This window comes from Phalacrocorax aristotelis, chromosome Z (genome assembly GCF_949628215.1).
Source record: "Phalacrocorax aristotelis chromosome Z, bGulAri2.1, whole genome shotgun sequence".
NCBI lineage: Eukaryota > Metazoa > Chordata > Aves > Suliformes > Phalacrocoracidae > Phalacrocorax > Phalacrocorax aristotelis.
In genome coordinates, this window is record NC_134311.1 from 45,478,179 (window position 1) to 45,501,815 (window position 23,637).

The window sequence follows — 23,637 nt, forward strand, 5'->3', positions numbered from 1 at the left end:
AATCTTTTGAGTTCCAAATTGCTGAAGTGTGGTCAGAGGCTTAAACTGCAGATTGTTACCGCAAAAAATGTCAGAAGCAGCTCCATCCAGTTCCCTGACAATCTAATCCAAACCCCATTAAAATCAAGAAAATGCACTTATAAGTTCAGTAGGCTTTGGGTAAAGGTCTTCCATATTTCTAAAGGTGTTCCTATGAAGCTCATTGCTGTTGTGGTTAAATGCCTTTATAGCAGTAAAGGCAGGTCATGCAAAGATCTGGAGGTCTGTCAGTAGATGGAAGATGTCAGCCATGCAGTACCAGAGTGAGGAAATCATATGTGAGTACCAACTCCCTGCCCAGTTCTCTACCACCTCTAAAGTGAGCTAAATTTTTATTCTCCTTATGGGCTTAGCATGAAAAATTTAGCAACAAAAAGCCAGTATAATAACAGCTAATCCCTAGTTGGCTGAGCCTGTATTGTTTTCTGGCATAATACATCACAGTTCTGCTCAGAGGTAAAGATTCCATATTACATTTTAGGCTGAAGTCCCATACTTCATACTGAGTTTGATTCTCCCTCCCACTCCCACTTTTACTCCATAGACAGCTAGTGAGTTGGCAAATCAGAAAAATAGGGATATTCATGACTCTGAGATACACACACAAAATAATTTTTACAGGACATTGCAAGAAAAAAGATGGTCATCAAGTCAGCAAAGCAACTGCTGATGTATAGTTTAAAGGCATCAGGCTGAAAATCCCACAAGGGTTGGAACTAACGCACTGAGTGCATGCACAAGATATATGTGTGTATGTGTTCCCCTTGTGGACTTGAACTCTGGCTCAGTTTACTGGATTTTTCCAGAAATAAAACTGGACCAGCAATGACAGGTTCTGCTTCAGCCCTGCTAGCCTGGAAATGCCCTGAAGTAAGAAGTTTTCATAATAATTTCTATTCAGTATTAAGAAACTCAGGGCAGGAAATAATGTAATAAAGCAAGCTTGCAAATCTAGCAAATTATAAATAAATCCCTCTGTTTTTCAAAGGCCATGTCTGCAGTTCAAACACAAGAAGTTCTGAGAATCTGAGAAAAATAAAGTTGCCCTTCACATGGATACTAACGTGGGGCTCAGTCTGGGACTTGTGTTGATTGTCACTGCTCAGCTGAAGAAAGTTTTGGATCAGAGCCACTGTTTCAACTGGGTCCAAAATTCTGTTTTACAATCAGGATGAAGTACTGTTGTACTCTTTAAATTCTTGTGGAGAGAACAAGCTCCAGGCTGTACAGCAAACTGGAACCAGATTGGTGTCTGTGATACAGGGACTTGCAACCCATGCCGAAATTATATCTGTCCTTCAGTCCACTGACACCATATAATGAGAGTTTGCCACCTCATCATTTTTCTGGCACAGTGTGCTGACATTATCCTGTGACCAGAAGTCTTGTGCAGCACCAAGCACGAGGCAGGATCCTCCTATGTCCCAAGGAATTTAGGTGCAAGCACACCACAATCAGCAACTATAATGGAAGACCGTAAGATGACTTTCACAATGGCAAGGCAAATTGTAACTGTGCTGGTAACAGTAGGCCCAGTGACATGTGCAATATATGTACTCACTTGAACCAAACACAACTTGCTACTGTTCAGGCAGTGTCAACAATCTTCAGTCACTAATCAGTAGCCAAATTGTTAAATATAACCACTGGAGTGACTGAGATCCACCTTCCAACACTCTAAGCCTGTGACTGGCCAGCCCAGTGATTTGTTGTTACTTGCTGCCTTACCTACCACTGATCCACTGGAACCAATTTGCAGATCCTGCTTTATATGTGTCCCATCAGCCTAGTATTCCCAGCTAGCCTGGGTTCTCTGTTATCACTATTTTTAAACTCAGGCTGAGACCTTCATGGAGCCTCACTTGACCAGCACAGCAGACACAATACATTGAGAATCAGTAGCTCACACAAAGCTCTAGAAGAAAACAGCAAACACCCAGCAGCAGAAAGAGCTCAAGAGAAGTTCCTACTTCTCAGGTTTCCTCATTCTGAAACCACCCTTGATTTAAAAAGAATCAATTAAATAAATTTAAAAGCTACAACTTCTAAATGAGGATTTATAGAGGCATTAACATCTTGGATGTGGGAAAAAAGTAACTCCTATCCTTATATGTAAATTTCATTAGAAGGTTCCTTCCTACATAAAAATGAATTTTTCAGGTTCAGTCATATATAACCAACTAATTTATTGTGTGGGCCAACACCAGAAAGCCCACAGGTGTGGAAATGAAAACATCTCTATTTTGTTTTCTGATAATACAGAAATCGATAGGCTGCCATTCTGTAAGGAGTAACATTTAAACAGAATTAAGCTCCAAGAGTTTATGAATAGATGGAAGAGGAAGAAAAGAGGCTTTTGTGATTACCCATGTTCACTTATCCATTTCATTCACACTCTTCCTTGGTTTTGGCTGGATCTGTTTTCACATGTCCATATTCTGCCAGAGTAAGAAAGAATTTCTGCTTTATTCTTTAATGTTTGTGCTCTTATTGAGGGAGGAGAACAGAAAACACTAACTTTTTTCAGTCAGTGCTCTACAGCATGTCATTATTGAAATGTTTTATTTTCTCCAGAAGAATTACACATATTGCCTGGATAGACAGCTTATTTATAATTTCCAGGGGAAAGGTTTGCCAGGTTTTGTAGGAGATGAAAACACCACAACAGAAGGTGACTTCAAAGGCCATTATAAGTCAAAACTCATCAAGGCATCTCTCCTTCAGCTTCCTCAGAACAACATTCAATGAAGTCTGCCCTCCGGACCTATTCCCTTTGCCTAGACTATGAAGCACTAAACTGTAAAACATTTAATTAGCACTTGTGACACTTTTCATTTGACTGCATCCTTTGTCAGCTCTGGTGACATAACAGACTTCATATTGCCACACAGGCCTCTCTTCTGTTTGGTGCACAAGCTTCCTTCTCTCAGACAGGCTTCCTTTGTTGACAGGAGCAGGTCCTCTGTCAGCTGGATCAATAGGGATCCAGCAGCAGTGCCTTGCTACTAACAGTGCCAGCACAGACTTTCTGGTGCTTTAGGCAGTCACATAACCTGTGTTATCAAGGAACAGACTTCACCCACAGTCCAAATACTTGAAAGAGACTGCATGTCCCCAAGCCACTACTGTAGCTGTTTAGTTTATGTGGTATTCCAACCTGCTGCTCAGTGTGTAAGAGGAGTGCATGCAGGTCCTGTGAGAAGATATTTGGGATGACAGAGGAAACCAGCTAAAATACCTGCAGCCTCCCTGTCCTGGATCTTCACAGTAACTAGAAGCCTTGCCATGGCCTTCAGTGAGAACAACACATCTGTTTTTGTGTGGACTCTCAAAACTGCCTAGTGGCTGCTTAGGACCTGTGTTCCTAAGGGAAGGTTTTCTCAGAAAGGTATGCTGCATATTTGGACCAAAACAGAAATCAGCCTGACACAGAGCCTGACTGCACTGCTCCTAATTTCCAGGCCACTATAGGCAGAACACTTTGAATAATTTTCCCATCCAGATTCCTATGCCTCCAGTTAAGTTTATAAAAGATTTAAAAGCACAAAAGACTGAAATTAGTCTGCTCATTAGGCAGTTTGGAATTTTGAGATTGTGCACTCAGCTAAGGTAAGAAGTCTAGATGGTTGCCTTCTTCAGATCACAAATGAGATTAGCCCAATAACTGCCTGCTCCGATTTGTTTACTGCATGACTGCTTCTGTCTCAGAACAGAAAATCAAAGAGAAAGGAAACAGGGAGGAATGCTTCCAAAGGCACATAAAGTGGCTGAAATTACACTAGAAAGCCAACAACTCATCAAGTCTACATAGATTTGAAGGAAACTGGGCACTGAAACATGAATCTAGACTCAACCTTTGGTGAGATTCAGGTGCGTTCAGTACCTAACAGATGGCACGAATGCCCTCCCCTCCATCAACCTGTAGCCTACATGTAGTTCGGGAGACTAAAGTCTAATGTAGATAGGTTGTAAAGAGTAGCAATATATAAGTAAAAGCATAAAGGTAATACAAAAACAAATTAGGATGACAATAAATTGGTTGAATGTTCAATAGATCTCCATGCACTGTGAAATGAAGGGTTAAAAAGCCCACATATCTCACTTTTAACAAACAGGGAGGCTGAGGCCCAAGAATACAGAACAGCTTGCTTAGTCCTGTAGGAAATCAATGGCAGATTTTGCAGTTTAGTACCTTAGCTACTGCTATGTGGTTTGTGACTTACAGGGATCAATAATTCTCAAAGATAATACCATTTCATAGACTTGGAAAACTTTGGTATATCCAAATGAAAAGCTAAAAAATTATTTTTTAATGGTGCTTTCAAATGAGATTTGCTGCTGCAGCTAACTGTACAAAACAGTTCAAACCCAGAACACATTCCACAAAAAACCCACAAGGAAACAGTATAAAGGGAGCAAACTTCTGAATTTGTACAATTCTTCCAAACACAGTAGAAGAAGTCAACTTAAAAGAATGAAAACAGCTGATTAAAATGAAAGCCCTGAAATGATACAAGGATGGAGAAGAAGAGAGAGTGAGGGCGTGAGAGAGATCTGAGGGGAGGAGTAATGAGGAAAGGTATTAGGGCGGGGCTTCTCTCCTTACTTGGCACAAGCCACTGATGCACATGTCCAGGGATTCAGTGTAGCACCGGGTCCCATCCAGAACCTTTGGCGCCAGCTCCACAACCAGAGCTGCCCCTCTGGCCTGGCACTTTAATGAGCATGGGTTGTCGGGGTCGTTAGAGACGGGGAGCCACTCGTAAAACTGCCCCTGGTACTTGACGTCATTGTGAGCAGAGCACTGCTGAGCACGAAAATCACCTGCTTCTGGCGGGCAGTCCTGCAGAAATGAAAGAGGAAAAAGTTAGCAGGTCTGTTTGGGACAGCCAGTTGCAGTATCATGCAGCTGGCTGGGCTCCACAGCTGCCAGATGTAGAGGGTTTTTCTGTTTAGACAAAGAAGACTGATAGAAACAGCTACAGCTACACATAATTCAACTGGAAAATTATACCTTTCTTTCTTCTTTCTGCAAAAGTATTGAAAGCATACACAGACCATGTGTAAATATACTTGAGGCGTAACAAATGCACTGTACATGTCTTAACCACAGCCCTAAAATGCTTTTGCTGAATCTCTTTCCAGTTGTGCACAAATGTGAAGAGTGTGCACAGTCACTGTCTTCCAGCCAAATTTTCCTCTTTGTTTGAAGAGAAAGGAAAAAGAATTATGTAATTTAATTGTTTGTTTATTTAAGCTTTTGTCACTAGCTTTTTTTTGTCTCAGAGACCTAAATCTGTCGGTAGGGAACAAGAAACTGAAAAATATGACACATATTTGCATTTCTTTAACCTAAGATTTCATAACTCACATAATTAGCAACTTACTATTATTTACGGGGAAGACCTTTAAAAAGCCTCTTTGTTAATCCTTCAGGAGGTTTGAGAGACATATAAACCCTACTCTGAACCCAGTACACCTGATACAAAAAACAAAGACCACTCATGCTACTTAAAGTCTCTTGTTGATGAGAACATGAGGCTTTTTTTTACCCACGTATACTTTCTTGTGATCATTTAGGACTGAAACCATAAGTCAAGTTCTCAAGAGAGCAAGAAGAGCTTCAAAATCATGAGACTTCAGGCAAAATAAACCTGAGTTCTTTTTATTTCCTTTCCAGTTTTTCATCCTTGAAGACTGATATTTGAAGTTTTCATGTGCAAGCAACCACAAAGCCTAGACATTTATTGTTTATTTTTTTTTAAGTAACCTGAATTTCTCACATAATTATGGGAATATATTAGCTAAGCTTTAGGAAAAACATTAATCATCATGAGACCTGTGACAAAAAAAAGCAAATGTTGGCAATATGGCTGCCTGAGATTACTAAGGTCCCATAGTCCTCCACCCTGCTGCTGTAAGGAAACCTGCTTCTTAATGATACCTGGTCAAATACCAGGTGAAATGAATACCTGTTATACACTTTGCTTGAAGACTAATGTTTTTTTACAGAGGGTCATAACTATCAGGTATAGACTTGATAGGGAAGGATTTTTATATATATACAATGACATAACTAGGCAATATCCTGATTAGATGTCTATATTCTCTGTTCATCCTCAGACAACTTTATTCTATAGAAATTCAAGTAGCATTAATGACAACTTTATTCACAGACTTCTTGTCCTCCCAGCTAGGAAAGAAAGTCTTACTGCTATTAAGGCAAAATACCTCTTCTGATGTTTAAATAAACAGCTCTGATTCATCAGCCCTTTTCTACACCTTTTTTCACAAAAGCTCTTCCACTTTTTTTGAATAGGGCAGATTATTACAGCTTTCCATATAAAGAGCATAGGGACTGCATGTCACTTTATGGCATTAAAGAATAATTGTTTAGTATTAAGGTCTAAAATAAAACCTGTCTTAAAAATCAAGCTTTCAAATCTCCTCTTGAAGCAAATTGGCAGAATCTTGGCTACAAATTTGTCATTTGTATACCCTTGGCTCAAACCCAGGTTAACCAATCTGGCCTCTTATTCACTGTGCAGTGACAATGCGGTTATGCCCATTTTGTTTGAATGTTGAATGTTGTTGGATCACACTACTCCAAATATTTCTTATAGTGAACTATACACACATACAAGCCATGGCTTTAAGCCACATAACTTCAGCTAATTTGCTTTGTACTCTAAGAGCAAATTCTCAGTTAATTTGCTTTGTTTTTGAGTGTGATGCAGCCCAAAAGTAATGGGTGAAGCTCCAGCCGAAAGTTCTGCTAACTACAGCGGAATAGTGTTCCTGATACAAAAGGTTAAATAGATTAAATGTATGAGAAAAGAAGGATTGGGGTTAAATCTTGCTCTAGAAAAATATGTATCAAAAAGTAATAATGCAGAGGTCATTCATCCTTTTGAAAGTGGAGGTTTAAAGTCCACGCTCGTAACTGGAATTTTACTGCTGGAGGTCTTAAACAGCAGACAGTTTTTCTATTCATATGTTATGGAAGATTAAAAAACAAACAAAAAGTAAAATGTTGGAAATATTTCAGCCTGACTTTAAAATCTCCAGAAAACCTTAGAGACAATCAGGCCCTTTTTGTGATCTGGGCAAACTGTTGATACAGGACAAAGTTTGGACAGCAGATCAGAGTAAAGAGAGCAGAAGAATATGTGGGAAATCCATTATTCTTCCATAGCTGTGTATTTAGAGAAAAAAGAGGGTTTTATGTTCTGGTTTTAAACAGAGGATGAACAAGACAGTTACAGCTTGACCCAAGTTCTGGTTTAGCTCTATATTCAAATGGAAGAGACAAGCAAAGAGAAACACTGTGGCCTTATTTCCTGCCGCAAAATCTTCTGGTGCATACCCTGCTCTGAATTTTTCTGTCCATAAATGAATACAGTCAGGTCTATTGGCTTGGCTTAGGCTAGTTGCAAAGATCCAAGCCAAGTCGCTTGTTTGGTTCAAGCTTGGCTCTGCCTTCGAAAATTCCTGGCTTGCATTAGCTTTATTTTTACAAAGACAGAAGGGCCCGATAAAGCACACAACATACAGAGTTCATAATCGTGCTTTGTACAGTATTCAATACTATGTTTGTTGTTTTGGATTTTATTTTTAAATCAAAGAAAGAAAAAATGTACAGTCAACATAACAAGTTTTTGGGACACGGCAGGTGACCAGGACTGATGTTAAATACTTCAAACCTTTGATATCATGATCAAAATAAAACAATGGATTTAAATAGTAGAGCTTGTCTTTTAAAAAGTTTTCATGTGAAATTTTAAGCCATTCAAAGAATACATTCAAGCAGTCAGAAATGCAGACATGCATACTTATCTTGGCACACAGATATGAAAATAGGTCACAGTCTGTCCCAGCACTTTTCTCCTACAGAGATCCTGAATCCTAAATCTACCTGAAGGCCTTGAAGATTCCTTTCCCTGAGGCGAGAACTTTTCTTCCACTTAGGAAAGCACATGTAACAAGTGTAACACCTGCATGACCTGTGTAATTGTTTTTTTATACCAAAACAGATAATGTTAAGAAAAGTAGTGGTCTGTATACCCATCCTTAAACACAGGTCACTGAGACTGAAAGAGTAGGAACTATGTAAAACTTGGCACTGCTTATTAATCTCTTGTCCATGTTTTTTTGGTTTTTTTTTAAACTTACTATTTATTGTTTGTATTATTTGTCAGTGGAGATCAGAGCTTCTTCGTTCCGGGCTTTGTGCAATCATATAATGAAAGACAGATATAAGCTCACAGCCTATAAATAAGTATTGTAATTACTGAAATAATGGATACGGCAAAGCCAGTGTTTTGCTGCATACTTGTTCAAGCAGTAAATTGCTATTCTCTTCTAAACACTTTGCATCCTTTGGATAAAAACATTTGCCGTTTTGAGGCAGTCTTCCTGTGCCTTATTTCTGCAGTGCCGGCTCCTGGACAGGAGAAACTATAGACTCTGACTCCACTAAGTCATCTTCTATTCTAAAAAAAATCAGCCTGCTTTCAGTATGTGCATGGGGGCTTGGTAGAAGGGGATCCTCTACAGCTGCCAGCTAACACTGCTTCACTGGCCTGAGTGAAGTTACGTTTTACTCCACCTAAGTGTCTGATCCTGCAAGCTATCTAACCATAAGCAGTTTGTCTACCTGCACAACAGATTGACAGGCAAGGGTGTGCCCATACTTTGAGACAGCCAGAAGTCATTGGCCAAATCAGTATAGCAGTGAACCCAAGGTAGCATGTCTTTGCATGGGTTATGTAGTTCTGTGAGGTATTTTGCTAACCACATCTGCATGGCCTGTGTTTGGCTTGGAGCACATGGCAGCACTGGTATCTGGCCACAAAAGCACTACACTCCTGTTTCAGGTGACTCTAGCTTTGGTGCTATATTCAAATCTTACTGGTTTTGTTTTCTTTTGGAAATTATCTGTGGGCCCCTGCAGACATGAGGAATCACTGCCATTGCACTCCTTGAAGCACCAGAAAGGACTAATAAACTTGAAAGTCTCATGTAAGTCCATTTATCTTCAAGCTTCCTATTCACTGAGGCTTTTTAGGGAAGAAAATTTCCAGTGAATAAGAAACAACTGTTCCTTCTCTGTAAGTCCTAGATGGCTGTTTCATGACCTTTAGCTCATGAAGGTTCACGAGATATTCCTGAAAGACTGAGCTTGTGCTGGATACCTACAGCCTCTGTTCACCCTCTCAGGTCAAGGCTTCCTCCACTACAATGAAAATATATATCATTTTAAAGATGATCAGAAACCCCTTTGATGTATGAAACCTATTTTAAAATAAACACAGGAGTTTCATCTTCACCTCTTAGGCACCTAATTTTGGCTGTATTATTACGGCTTCATTTGCTTCCTCACATCCACATTTTTTTTTTTAGTTTGACCTCCTGTTTGACCCTATTGTAATTCATAAGGTCCATGGAGTTTTGCCGTGTTGGAATCCTACTCAAAACAATTTCTATTAATCAACAAATGAGTGCAAAAGATAAGATGAATCCCAGATGTCCCTTGATGATGATAGGTAGATCAGATTTCATGGGACAAAAGAGGGTCAGGCTTTTTCAAGTTTACTTAGTGGGTGAAATGTGGAAGATCATATCTAAGCTGTGATAGGTGGAAACAGTTGAGGAACCTTAAAACAGTTTACAATATATGTGCTTGTATATTTGTAGAGGCCAAGGTTGATTTACTATACTTGGAGCTTTTCCTGTGTGCAAAAAATAACTAACAACTGGACTACTCTGTGTAGCATCTGACAGAACAGCTTGTTGAACCAGTTCCATGAAGTACACACGGTGTTTCAGCCACACAGATTTGCCTACCAAGAAACAAAGCCTGAAGTCCTCAAGTAGGGGTTTGACCAAGACTAAATAAGAGCTTTAGATGAAAGTACAGAGACTTAGGAGATCTAAGGATTTAACAGAAACTCCACTTGGCCTTGAAGCCTTATTGAGTACCCTGCTTGAATTAAGTTTCTTGCAGTCAGATTTTTCACTAGTCTACTCCTGTGAACTTCTAAATATGTTAGGATCATCTTAGGTCCTTAGATCGAGAAGGGCTTATACTATAGCTTTCTCTGACAAACCCAAGACACTGTAATATCTGACAGAGAGAAGCAGGAGAGAAACAATAAGAACAAAGTAAATGAAGGAATATCAGCAGATGCTTCTACTCTGTATTAAATAAACATGGAGTGGAGATGAGGGCTAAAACAGTCAGTGAAGTATAAATCTAAACCTCCATGAATATTTGTCATTAGAAATTATTATAAGATCTTTTTCTAACAAAAACTGCTTTTTTTTTAAAAAAATAGTTTGTTCCCATTTTTGGCAAATAATTCAATATGCAGCTTTTCATGCCATTTTAATATGGTAACTTGTATTTCAGCTTGAAAAACTTAGAAATATTTCAGTCAAAAGCTAATACAAGTATATAATATTAAAGTACACTTTCCTAAAGGCACCATTGGCACCACATTGGCAGATCAAAAAGAGATATTCAAATAAAAAGAATTATTATTATCAAAATATTGAATTTAAATCTATGAATCACCCAGTGGTTCTTGAAGTCCTGAACAGACTCCTGAAATTCCACTGTCATGGAAGTGATCCAGGTTGTTTGGCCTACAAAAATTCTTGATGCATTTACGTAGAATGGCAGCAATGCGTTTTTTTTTTTGTTCTATTTTTCAGTAGTTAAAGACCCACAGGTCTGCTTGCTGTGAAGATAACACAAATCCAGAAGTCAAAGCTGCTACATACTATAAGCCTCATAGCAACATACTATAAGCCATTGTTTCCAAGTATGAAAAAAATAATTCCTAGATGACACACTGAGGTTTTAAAATGTGTGCATTTAGAAACAAGATGGTAGTTACTAAAATCCAGCATTTTGAAGAACAGTCTGTAGTCACAATAAATGATCTGAGTTTGGAAGAATTTCCACTTATAAAGTAAACTCACATTAAGTAAATCTGGTGTTAGTAATGAGATAAATGTAGTGTTTATACTTTCTTGTTTAATTTTTTTAAAAGTTTTACTGCAAAATACAAACTGGGAGGTTGGATTGCAAAAGAATTCACATGGCATTTCTAGCCATTGGAGGGTAGAAAAATGAAATCCTGTTAATAATTTTTGTAGCTCTGAAAAAATTCTACCTGGTGATGATTCTTCTCATGTACACAAACTAATGCTTCTGATAATTATGTGCTTATATGGAAGTCTACATTTGACACTTTCCAACAGGCTGGGCTTTGGTGAAAGGAAAGAAGGTAGCTTCATTTTGTTGAAAGTAAAATGGGCAAAATCGATGCTGGTATGTACAAAGTGCAGCATGAGCAGATAAGAAAAAGGGATGGAAGTAGCTTCTCTGAATACAAGCTGGAGCATGGGGGACGTCATTAGAGTTGGCATTTCCTTCAAGTGAAGAAACTGAGGTATATATAAAAAAGAGCTGCAGGTGGTATTTACAAGTTTTGGTGGTCTGATTAAAGGGATCTACCATGTACAAATTTTATCTTAGGCTTGACAGAAGTTCTCTAAACCTTGTCAAAAGAGCTAGTAAATTTGTGCAGCTTCCAGCATTGTCTGGTTTCTTTTGTCTGTTGTCATTGTCAAACAGCAAAATTTAAAGAGCAGCTTTATATGTAGTGTTCATCATCATGCTGGCAGGTATAAGCAAGGAAATACGAAAAATAGAGTCCTTTGGGAATGAAGTGCCAGCTGCATGCATCTAATTATTTTTCTGCTCTGATTCAGAAAGCAGTGAAATAAAAGGAAAAATATCAGGGAAAATAAAAATCTTTTCAATCACAAAAAGTGGTTTGATAATTGAGGAGAATGAAGAGAGAGGTATGAAGACAGTACACATTCCAACAAACATCCTTCAGATGGATTTTCATGTAAATGGGGTAAAAGAAAGCAAAAGCCAGCATAGTAGCAGAAGGACTGAAAAAGAGAAAGGGCAAATTAGGTGGCTTGATAGCCTGGTACAAAAACTGGAGAGAAGCTGGCAACTAAGAATGTGCCTCTAAGAAGGAACAGGAAGCATGCTAGCTTGGAAAAATAAAACGAACTAGGAAAAAATCCTACTCGCAGTTTGGAAATATTTCTGTTTATTTTGCATAATGTTTAGTGTAACAACCCAGCTAGATACAAAAACATGTTTTCATTGCATTCAGAGTAATTTTCTAAAGAAAAACAAATTAATCCCTCTCTCCCCCCATAATTATATTCTAAAATGGGTGGAAACATATTTGGATTCAGTATGACTAGTAAGAAGAAAAAAAGCAGATTCAATTCAACCCTGAATCATCTTCAGATTCCCTCATTTCTTCTTTTACTATTTACACATGTGGCTTCATACCCATAATCTTTCTAGTCTCTGATCAACACCAGGTAAAGCAAGTGGTGAACATACTGGACTGGATTTGTTCTTCTGAGGACTGCTCAGAAGCTTTATAGACAGCAGTATCAATCTCTCTTATAGCGATACTCTGCAAACGGTTCAGCATCACTAGAATAATACAGGTCACTGAAGAAACAGGCACACCACTCTATCCCTGTCACTCTTTTTCTTTATCTCATTCTTTTTTTCCCCCCCCAGAAATTTAATTTTAGGATTAATTAAAGCCAGATGTAGCAAAATCTTGCAAATTATAGTGCCTATGAAAACGTGTTAATTGCCAGACTCCAAGAAGTCTTCTTCCCATTCTTCAATTTCACCTTTCAAGTAAAGAGGCTGGTTTTAGTATATGTGACTACCTATCCTTTCCTGTAAGAAGACAGTCATACAAACAAAAAAACATCTGTTCACAGAAAGACGGTTTGCAGAAAATAAAAAGGGTGGTTATTTTATGAACAATAACACCAGTCCTCAAGTTACGCACAAGCTAACGGTAATGAAAACTTTTATTTCAGGACTCACTGATTTCCACAAGAATCAAGACGGAATTTTGCACAATGCATGATAGCTAGCTTCATTTGCAGGTGTGGAATGTGGGGATTTGCTGCCATTTTCCTTTAAAGCAACAGACTGTTATCTGACAGATGAAAATGTAGGTCTTACTGAGCCTGGAATTTCCATCCTCCTGATTTTTGGTGTCTTTGTGGATGGAATCTTAAAAGGTAAAGTCTGAGTTAACAAAAATACGCACAATATTGTGTGTGTTTTCCACCACAGAATTCCGCAACAAACCATGGTGTTAATTTTTTCCAAGACCCATTTTGTATGTATTCTTGGATTTTTGAGAAAAAGACAGTATACTTCATTAAAGAGAAAACATACAGATTTTATTTTTTTCCTATTCTGAAAGAGACAAACAGTATTTCAGTGATACAGATACACAATTAAATAACAATGGATTTCAGCACAGAGGTGCACATCTGGGGTTTCAACATAGATTATTAGGTATGAAATAATTAAGTGAGAAATAATTAAGTGGAAAGTCCAGAGCCATATTGCCAAATGCAAGGTATGTAAATGAATTGCCTGACAAACAATCCAAGGTTTTATTCTGAAGGAAAACTGTTCAGATGCAGATTTCCAAAACAGAACCTAAGCTAAAAAAATATTTTAAAAAATATTCCTTTTCTTGGAAAGTTAAGCTCAATGATTCCAAAATAAGGTTTGCAACATGGCTAAAACCCCAGCCTCTCATCAGGGTGATCCAGGAACAACTAATGGCAGCAAAGCAGGATGCTCTTTGTCCCACTGTTCTTAGCATACACAGAGGCAGGTCAGAAGGGGAAGGCGACTGTCACAATATGCATGCATTTACAAACCAAACCAAAATTGATAGGTCTAATTGTAGCCCAATTAGCCTTTAACATTTTTTTTTCTTTTTCTGTCATATTCCACAGAGCTACAGCATGCAACTTCACCTGCACAGATCAACCTTCCCATTCCCTCCACAGTTGTGGTGTAGCCTAAGTGCCTCAGAGAAGGAAACTGGACTGTTAATCAGCCAGCAGACCTATTTATTGACTGCTGTAGTTGTTGTCAGTTACTGAAGCAGATATCTAGACTGACAAGAGATTTCAGAAACCCAAAGGATACACACAGAACAAATTTCAGAGGAACAAGTGTGAGAAATCTTGCTGCATGAGAGACTACAACTCAGATAGAAGTGGCTTCTATCATTATGAACTGTGGTCTATTGAAGAAAGTATAAGCTAAATAAGGGGGAATGTATTAAAATTTTTTTTAACTTAAACTTTTAAACTTTTTTAGACAAAGCACCTATTGAAAGGCTTCTGAATATGTCCTTATCAGGCATTAAAAACTTGGCCGAGTGCACATTTGATTTCATTTTCCATCTTTACTGGTAAAACTGACATTTCTCTATGTAATTTGAGATTTTATACAATTCTTGGCACCCAATAAAACTTCCCATATGAAAGTCTTTACTTCCATTTTCACCAGTGAAAACACACTTTCACTTTGGTGAAAACAGAAGTTGAAGTTTCTTATTTTATTTTATTGAAAACTATATTCACCCTATATGAAAAACAAGCAAGAGCCTTTGGAAAGGCCAAAACACTGGTGCAGGCTATCTAATACTGCTTTTCTAAGACATGCAACAGAATTCCAGTGCTGGGAGGCCACAGGTGAACAGAAACATATGCCTTTTACTAACTTGTCTTCAGTCCTTAACAGCTTAATCCTCCAGCCTGGCAGACTGCCCAGTGTAAGCCAGCTGGTTACCAAAGTAATACTGGGAACATAAGTGGTCTTGATTCTGCCAGGGGGTTGTAAAGAGCAACTCTGAAGTTTCACTGACAGACTATTTGGAAAGGCTGTGACAGCAATCCATTCCACAGAGTTTTAGCATCATGCTATGCCATAATTTCTCCAACTTTTCAAGAACTGACAAATGTTTGCCTGTGGTCCTGTGGTATGAAGGTCGCTTAGATAGCTACAGTATTCTCATTATCACATTACAAAATTATTTTATGTAATATGGACGTGATTGTCAGACATCATGATTTGCATCATATCAAAGCCATACTTCACTTACCACATTGCTGCATGTCCTGTACCGGATGTTTCGCCCTTCACAGGTCCTGTGTCAGAAAATTAAAAAAACCCCAAAACATAAATAAATTAATATAAAAAGCAAACACGTAATGTTTACTGTGTCAGCATCTTCCCTACAAAGATCTCTAATCACCTAATCCCCCACCAACCCTCTTCCCCAAAGTCAAGGACGCTGTTCCTATACAGGACAAGGGTACTGAGGTATGAATTCTAAAACTCTTAATTTTCCCACCTTTGCTTTAAAAATTGGTTTATAGAAGGTGGCATCAGTTTATAAATGAGGTTGGAGGTCAGAGTATAGAACTTAGCTGGAAATCAACATCTGAATCACTTTAATAATGCCCTGTGTCTCCCAGCTACCCACAATGATTTTACAAGGGCACACCTCTATGTCTACCCAGGCACACACCTTAGCACTGACACGGTATGAATAGCCAGGCTTTGTCTGATGGAGAACAACCTATGCACTGGGAGAAAGGAAACCTGCCTGCTGCAGCATGAAATGACAGGCTAGCAGGACAGAGCTTTTTCCAGTTTGATATGAGGGCAGAAGGATAGTGTAAAACTTCCCCCTGATCCATCAGCCCCTCACTACTCCCAGATCCCTGCTGCAGAACAACATCCAAAAAGCAGCTGGGCCCAGGAACGGTCAGGGAGAGCACATGCCCTGACGGGCATTCTCCATTGCTCTCCTGCTTTTTCACCACAGCAGACCCATTCCCAGAAGAAAGGTCAACACCCAGATATCTTTTTAGCATTCAGCAGTGTGTATTCTGAGTATTTGACCTTAGTTGAAGATTCATGTGTTTTATGAGTTCAGACAGCATACTCTGTGGATGTCCTCAGTACAAATCAGAATGCGGGACTTGGCTTTTAAAGCTTATCCTTCAACAGGATGGAATTCCTTACATTTTTAATTACTTAATTTCACAACATTTCCCCCCGCCACTCCACCCCCCCCCTTTTTTTTTTTGTCCAGGATTTTAAAAGCACACATTCCTTGAGGACGAAATGCCTGTCAAGACTGAAGTTTTAAAGCCAAACCGTTTCGAACTATCCAAGAGAAAGGACAGCATCTGCATGCAGTTGTGTCATTCTTTTTTCCTTCATTTTTATAAAAACAGAAAAAAATTTTCCACACTCAGTTAACTCTAAAACTGAACAGATTTCCTTTAAATTATTGAAATCATCTTTCCTCCCACCTTCCTCCAGAAGACTGAATTGTGAAATTCTTCCAGTAGTCATTTACACCTATGAGTACAAAATCAGGGCAAAACACATTTTGCAAATGTATCATAGTGAGGTAAGTGACCCCAAGAGAAGATAAACATGTAAATAAACCCTATCAATTTTTCAGAAGAAATGTAGTCAGAAAAATAATATATTCTATTGTGAAGCATTTGGCATGTAAAGTATGCTGTTAAAAGCATAATAGAAATACCATTAATTCAATTCTGTTGTAATGTTATATAACCAATGCAATTAAATTTTTATCATTGCAAGCACGCACAGAAGTGAAAAGTATGCACATCCAGCACTAGAATATACAGTTTTAGCAGTACAATAATAAAAATTCTATTCATAATAGGCTATGAACTAAAAAAAAACAAAACAAAGAAACTTTAAAAAATGCAAGCAATGCCCCCACTATCCCAGTTATTCCTGAGAAATACAGACCAGCTGGTACAGATACCGTGGTGCAGACCAAACCTTTTTACACTCCACTACATTCAGTAGCAGTACTCTTGATTTACACTGAGAAGTAGCAAAGAAAAAAGTATATTATGCATCAAGTAGGCAGTCCTAGTGCACGCCTTGTACACCACACTGAATAGCTTGCTCAGCAAGCTTGATACATGCCTCATCTGTCTCTCAGAAATGCCATACAATGCATCAGACATCTCTTTGCTTCACACAGACCTGCTCTTATGACGATTTCAACTACCGTAATTTATTAACATCAGAACCATTGAACTTCCAGGGAAATTTAAAGTTCCTTTCTATCAGCTGCCTCACAATTTCTTCTTTTCATAGTTTCTTCAGATTGTCTGTTTTGAAATGAAAACCCATTTATTTTTCACTTATTCTTTGCATTAGGGAAAAGAATAGGTACTTGCATTAGACATATGCCACAGAAATATTCAGATTTTTCTTCCAATTTCACCCCTTTGGCTAATGGCCAGGGTTGTTCAGAAAAAATGTACAATTCTGAATGCAGTTAGTGCTGTGATGATTTGTGAATGCTAGAAACCACTCTTACAAAACTCCCCTCTCCAAGACCAAACTTCGGGGTTTTGTTGTTTAAACTCATTAGTTTCCCAGTTATCACCCATCAACCAAAAGCAGGCAAACTGCTTTCAGCCTGAGTTGATGTATTTTCACAATAGATTTGCAAAGTAGTTTGTGTTTCAGATGTACGCTGCTTCAGGACAGTATTCCAAATTCTCTTAAACTTAAGTATCTACTTTTGTATTCAAAATCATAGATTTGTAGGGGAATGAAAAAAGAAAGATGGTTAAAAAGACCTGGGGATAAAATATTTAGGAAGCAACTTTCTGGGGGGCATAAATTATGATTTTTCAGAGTAAATTCTGTTTCTGACCCTGTCCATGCTTAAAATAGGGAAGATGAAACCATCTAGTGAACTTAATCCTGCCAGAGTGAAATACACAGCATCTTCCATGCCACCAGGCCACATTAGGTTTTCTCTTCTAGGCAGGGTTCAATTAGTGGTATGGGTCCCACATCTCAGTGTGGATGCTTTGTAGAATGCCACAGCACAGAGCATTTAACATGCAAGGAAGGACCACAACAGATTAGGGAGACCATGTTATGAGGTACAGTCACCATACATCCTCTGACCTCTGCAAGGGATAAATGAGAACTCACAATAAAAAGGAGTACACACAGCCACTTGGAAAGTCAGAAGTCACCCAAAATGGCAAGTTCATCTTGGACAGCACACAAGGAGTGGGAGCAGTAAGAGGTACTTCTACAGTCTTCCCTGTTATCTATACACTGCGGGGGATTTTGCAGAGGAAAAAGGTAGCTGAGGGTTTGGTTTGATGTGCAATTATTATCAGGTGAATATGAAAGAAAAGCAAGCTATTGGGAATCATGCTTCATTCTTCAAACCTAGTCACTTGTTTCTAGTAAAGTTTCGGAAAAAGATAACAACTTTTAGTGTATTAAAATATTCTCTTCTCTTATGTAAACCACCTGAAACCCTAGTATTTATTTCTTCAGATTCCAGTTTGCAGAGGGACTTAGTTCAAGTACCCCCCCTACCCTAAAAGGTCTAAACCAGATGTGTATTTGTTCTCAGATAGAGTTAGAAGCCTTGCAATAATCAGCTCAGTTAGAGTTAGAAGCCTTGCAATAATCCATGCCAGAAAGATTAGCAACCCCATGCCAAAGTTGCCTTTATCTGTAACTACCAAAGACGATGAAAGAGATTTGCAGAGGAGGACCTCATCAACTCCTGCCACTCTCAGCAGTCATCAAAGCCAGGAACACTATCTTGCACCATTCTTCCTCACCCTGTTGCTCTTACCTCTTTCCCAAACATTGCATAGTGTGATGACCACCTCTCATCCTCAATAAAATTTCTGCATTTGTCCTTCTCTGGGGAAAAGACAATCTCTTTTATTCTTTCAGCATATACCTTTTCCCATACGGGAAATGTGAGGGAAGGCCATGGACACCAAATTGTTATGAAAAAGGAAGATGCATCAGGACTGCATTGACTTTATGAGTTCACTTTTTTGAACTGCCTGGTCAGGTCTGCCCAAATTCATGTCGAAATTAATCGACATTGACAATTAATTGAAAAGAGGTATCAATAATTTTCCCATTTTCTTTTGTTAATAATGACCTTGCCGGTCACAAGGGATTATGCAGATGCACTGGTATGTTTTGCCATGTAGTTTAGTGTTGCAACTGTAAAAATCATTCATTCTTTATGTTTAGGAGGCTGTCTCCTACAGACTTCTGCACCTAGCTGAAATAATGAAATACCAGAAATGTTACAGGAATTGTTAACTTTGAGACAAGAAAAGTGGGCATGGGTAGACAAGCCAAATTTCCCTGGCAAATTTAGTCACAGATCTTATGAATATCCTTTCTACAGGAGTAAAAAAATAAACAACCAGGAGGCAAAATACCAACTTGAGTCACTATGCACAGGAAGCTGGCTAGGCAAATAAAAATATGGGTAGGGATCTGTGGCCACCAAAGGTCTAAGTTTTGCACAAATAATGTTTTCCACAATCTTGTTATGGGGAATGAATTATTCTCATGTAAAGAATGTATCATGGTTAGCATGAATGGGTCCATGTGAACATCATGAATTTGAACAAGGCCAAGTGCAAGGTCCTGTACCTGGGTTGGGGCAATCCCCAATATCAATACACACTGAGTGATGAACTGACTAAGAGCACCCCTGAAGAGATGGACTTGGGGATACTGGTGGATGAAAAAATAGATATGAGCCTGCAGCATGCACTTGCAGCCCAGAAAGCAAATTATATCCTGGGGTGCACAAAAAGAAGCATGGCAAAGTAGATGATTCTTCCCCTCTACTCCACTCTGGTGAGACCCCACATGGAGTCCTGTGTCCAGCTCTGGGGTCCCCAGTACAAGACAGACACTGACTTATTAGAGCAGATCCAGGGGAGGGCCACAAAAATGAATACCTGGAACACCTCTCCTATGAAGAAAGGCTGAAAAATTGGTGTTGAAGATGGGTTCAGAAGGGGAAAGTCCTGTTTAACTAAGTAATTTTATGATAAGGTCACCAACCTAATTGACCAAGGGAAACAGGTAGATGTGGGTTTTTTGGATTCTAGCAAAGTTTTGATATTGTCTCTCACAGTATCTTTCTGGACAAAGTATCTAGCATACAGCTAGACAAGTCCATAATATGATGGGTGAGCCACTGGCTGGCGGGTCAGGCTCAAAGACTTACAGTAAATTGGGTCACATCAGGCTGGCAGCCAGTCACTAGTGAGGTTCCCCAGGGCTCAATTTTAGGGCCAATGCTCTTTTACAAATAATCTGGATGCAGCAATCAAATGTACATTAAGTAAGTTTGCTGATGATACCAAACTAGGAGAAGCTATGTACTCCCCTAAGGGTCGAGAGGCCTTACAGAGAGATCTGGATAGATTGGACGGCTGGCCAATCATCATCATATGAAATTTAACAAGTGAAAGTGCAGGATTCTCCACATGGGATGGGGTAATCCTGGTTATACGTACAAACTAGGGGAGGAGAGGCTGCACAGCAGTCCTGCAGAAAGAAATCTGGGTGTTTACATTGACAGCAAGTTGAATATGAGTCAACAATGTGCCCTGGCAGCCAGAAAGGCCAACTGTGTCCTGAGGTGCATGAAGTCAGCATCGCTAGTGGGTTGAGGGAGGTAACTGTCCCACTCTACACCGCACTGGTGCAGCCCCACCTTGAGTACTGTGCACAGTTTTGAGTGCCTCAGTATAAGACAGGCATCAAACTATTAGAGTGTGTGCCGAGGATAGTGACCAAGATGGTGAAAGGTCTTGAGAGCAAGACTTATTACAAGTGGCTGAGGTCACTTGGTTTGTTCAGCTTGGAGAAGGCCGAGGAGTGACCTCTTTGCAACCTACAGATTTGTCAAGGGCGGCAGTGGAGGGGGAGGTGCTGATCTCCTCTCTCTGGTGACCAGAGATACGACACGAGGAAACAGAATGAAGCTGCGTCAGGGGAAGTTCAGATTGGACATTAGGAAAAGATGGCTCCCTGAGAGGTTGGTCAGTCACTGGAACAGGCTTGCCAGGGAAGTAGTCACAGCACCATGCCCGTCAGAGTTCATGGAGTGTTTTGACAACACTTTATTCATATGGTTCAGTTTGAGGTAGTCCTGTGAGGAGCAGGGAGTTGGACTCGATGATCCTTATGGGTCCTTTCCAACTTGAGGTATTCTGTAATTCTATGATTCTATGTTTGGCCGGCAGAACAGAAGGCTCCAGGGATCTTACTGCAGGATTTTAATATATAAAGGGGGCTTATATGAAATATAGAGAAAGGCTTTTGCCAAGGCCAGTACTGACAGGAGAAGGGGCAATGATTTTAATCTGAAAAAGGAGAGATTTAAATTGGACATAAAGAAGAATTTTCTATGATACAGGTGGTGAGACACTGGAACAGGTTGCTCAGACAAGTTGTGTTTACTACATCATTGGAAGTGTTCGAGGTCAGGTTCGATGGGACTTTGGTCAACCTGATCTAGTGAAAATTGTCCCTGCCCATGGCAGGAGGTTTGGACTAGATGATCTTTAAACAAGAACAATTCCTTTCCAACCCAAACTTTTCTATGATTCTATGTTTAAATAAACATTGACCCTCACATTTGTGAAGGGGATGAGTATAGAATTAACAAAAGAGCCATCATACTGGGCTTTACTCTGTGAAACTCTGCCATGTATCTAGAGTAAATTCACTGGAACAGATGGAGTTAGAAAAAAGAAAAAAGGAAAAAGATGCCTTTATTTAAAACTTAGCCTGAACCAAAACCTGACTGACTGTTTAAGAATTTGAAGGACAAGTAACCAGTGTTTCTCAAAGACAAAGTCCCTTTCACAATGATATTAGTACAAAACAACTACTTGTTTCTGGCTACCTGATATTTGTTGAAGTTGTGTTGAATGCTCCCTACAGAATGCCATCCAATCTCTTCTAAAGTTTTGTTTGTAGGCTATAGTGCAAGAAATAAGCAAAGTAACCTAAAGGTAGCTAGCTCATTTATTGATATACCAAGGTGGCTATTTCTAGCATTCTAGCCAAAGTAGCATCGAGCCCAGAGAATGCTAAAGTATCTATTGGTCTTGCAGAGATAAGCTTTTCCTTCTAAAGGTACAATTAGGCTTGTGTCACAATTTCATTTTAAATTCTGGAAGTTTCATGTGGGGAACAGTTCAGATTTGAGAATTTTTTAGGAATGTTATACAAACACTGACCAGCTGCAACTCCAACTGTGCTCCAGCCCACACAAAACACTTACTCTGGGAGCTTATGCTACCCTTTGATTTTAAGGTTGGCATTATATTTACTCAAAAGTAAGGCAGACCCTGGACTTTTGCTTTACAAGTTGCTGAACTTAGTAGAGTTTATTCCAATTTTTACTTTCAAATTCTTTTTTTGCATTATTCAGGGTCACTGAATGTTATTTTCTAAGTAACAGCTGGCATTAAATGATGCTCCCTAAATTCTCAGTAAAAGGACAGTCTAGACCAATTTAAATAAAAAATATAAAATTAGAGAAAAATAAAGGAAAAGAAGGAGAAAAAATTGTCAGAGTGCTTTCAGACTACTGTTTTTCTTGCATTTAGTCTCTCGCATTTCTCACTGCAGTATATTTTATTTTCTTAAGAATTTTTAAAAAGTGTCTTTAGCTTTAGATTAGCATATACAACACATATTGCAGATATACAGAAAGTAATTATAATTGCAAATGTTTTTCAGTTGCTCACTAGCCAAGAAAGGGAGAAAAAAAGCAAGAATTAAGAAGTACCTTTCAGCAAAACAATGGCAAGAGGCCTCTTCACAGTCCAAATGGAAAGAAAACGCAATACTAAATCTCACCTGGCCTGCTGTATCACAAAGATAGCATCTAGACCATATTGCAGGCCCAAAAGGACTCGGACCCCAAAACTGAACATGCCTGAGCTCAGATCTGGATCCAAGTTTTGCAGCTGGTTTTACAAAACAAATGTGCTGAACAGCAATCCAAGTTCCTCATGCTTTGATGAAGTTTGAACTTGGGTCTGAATCATGTATGTTAGCCCAGCTCCACTGAAATGCTCACGGTTTCTCATGTACAATCTATTCCTTCGGGTTTTAGAGAATCATATCTTAACTTCTCTTTCATAGGTAGTAAGGCATACGAAAACATTCCACATCATAAAAAGGCCTGGCTGATCTAATTCTTTTTCATTTAAATCCCAGAACAAATTTATTGAAAAAATTATGAATATACAGGAGCTTTTCCAGTGAACCTGGACTTATGAACAGTATATCATCCAAGTGAAGGCGTCACAGACGTTTTTGTTAAGTAGGCTACTTCTCAACAGAGAGACAGATTTATGGACACCATATCCATCAATCACCTGTAGGCGCAATGCTGACTACTGTTCATTCCATCACAAATCGGCTTCTTACCTGAAACACCGATATATAACATCCCTGTGGCAAATATAGTAATGGATTACTTGAGAAAACAACACTAGGAAAGCATTTTTTATATTTTAGCTACTTCACTGAGGTGCAAAATGTGGAAATTAGGACAGCCAGCATAATGTGACTATCTGGTTCTCCAAAGGCCACCAGCAATCACTCCACAGATTACATTCTGACCCTGATCATGTGAAATTTGCAGCTTTTTATAGTATTGACTCAAACTGAGGCCTGTCACTTGCTGCTTCTGCCATTAGGAAGAGTTAGAACTGTAATCTTTCTTGAAAAACGGAACTTCGTCTCCATCAAATTAAACCAGGAGATGTTCT

At 39.0% G+C, this 23,637-nt stretch overlaps 1 protein-coding gene across 1 annotated transcript in view; it reads right to left on the minus strand.

Moving 5' to 3' along the window:
* ADAMTSL1 (ADAMTS like 1) overlaps positions 1–23,637 on the minus strand; it is a 208,821-nt gene that overhangs the window by 160,843 nt on the left and 24,341 nt on the right. Inside the window, exons 3-4 of the mRNA XM_075078908.1 lie at positions 15,081–15,126; positions 4,646–4,882 (exon numbers count right to left, since the gene is read on the minus strand). Coding sequence (XP_074935009.1) covers positions 4,646–4,882; positions 15,081–15,126 — 283 coding nt within the window. The remainder of the gene's footprint in view (positions 1–4,645; positions 4,883–15,080; positions 15,127–23,637) is intronic.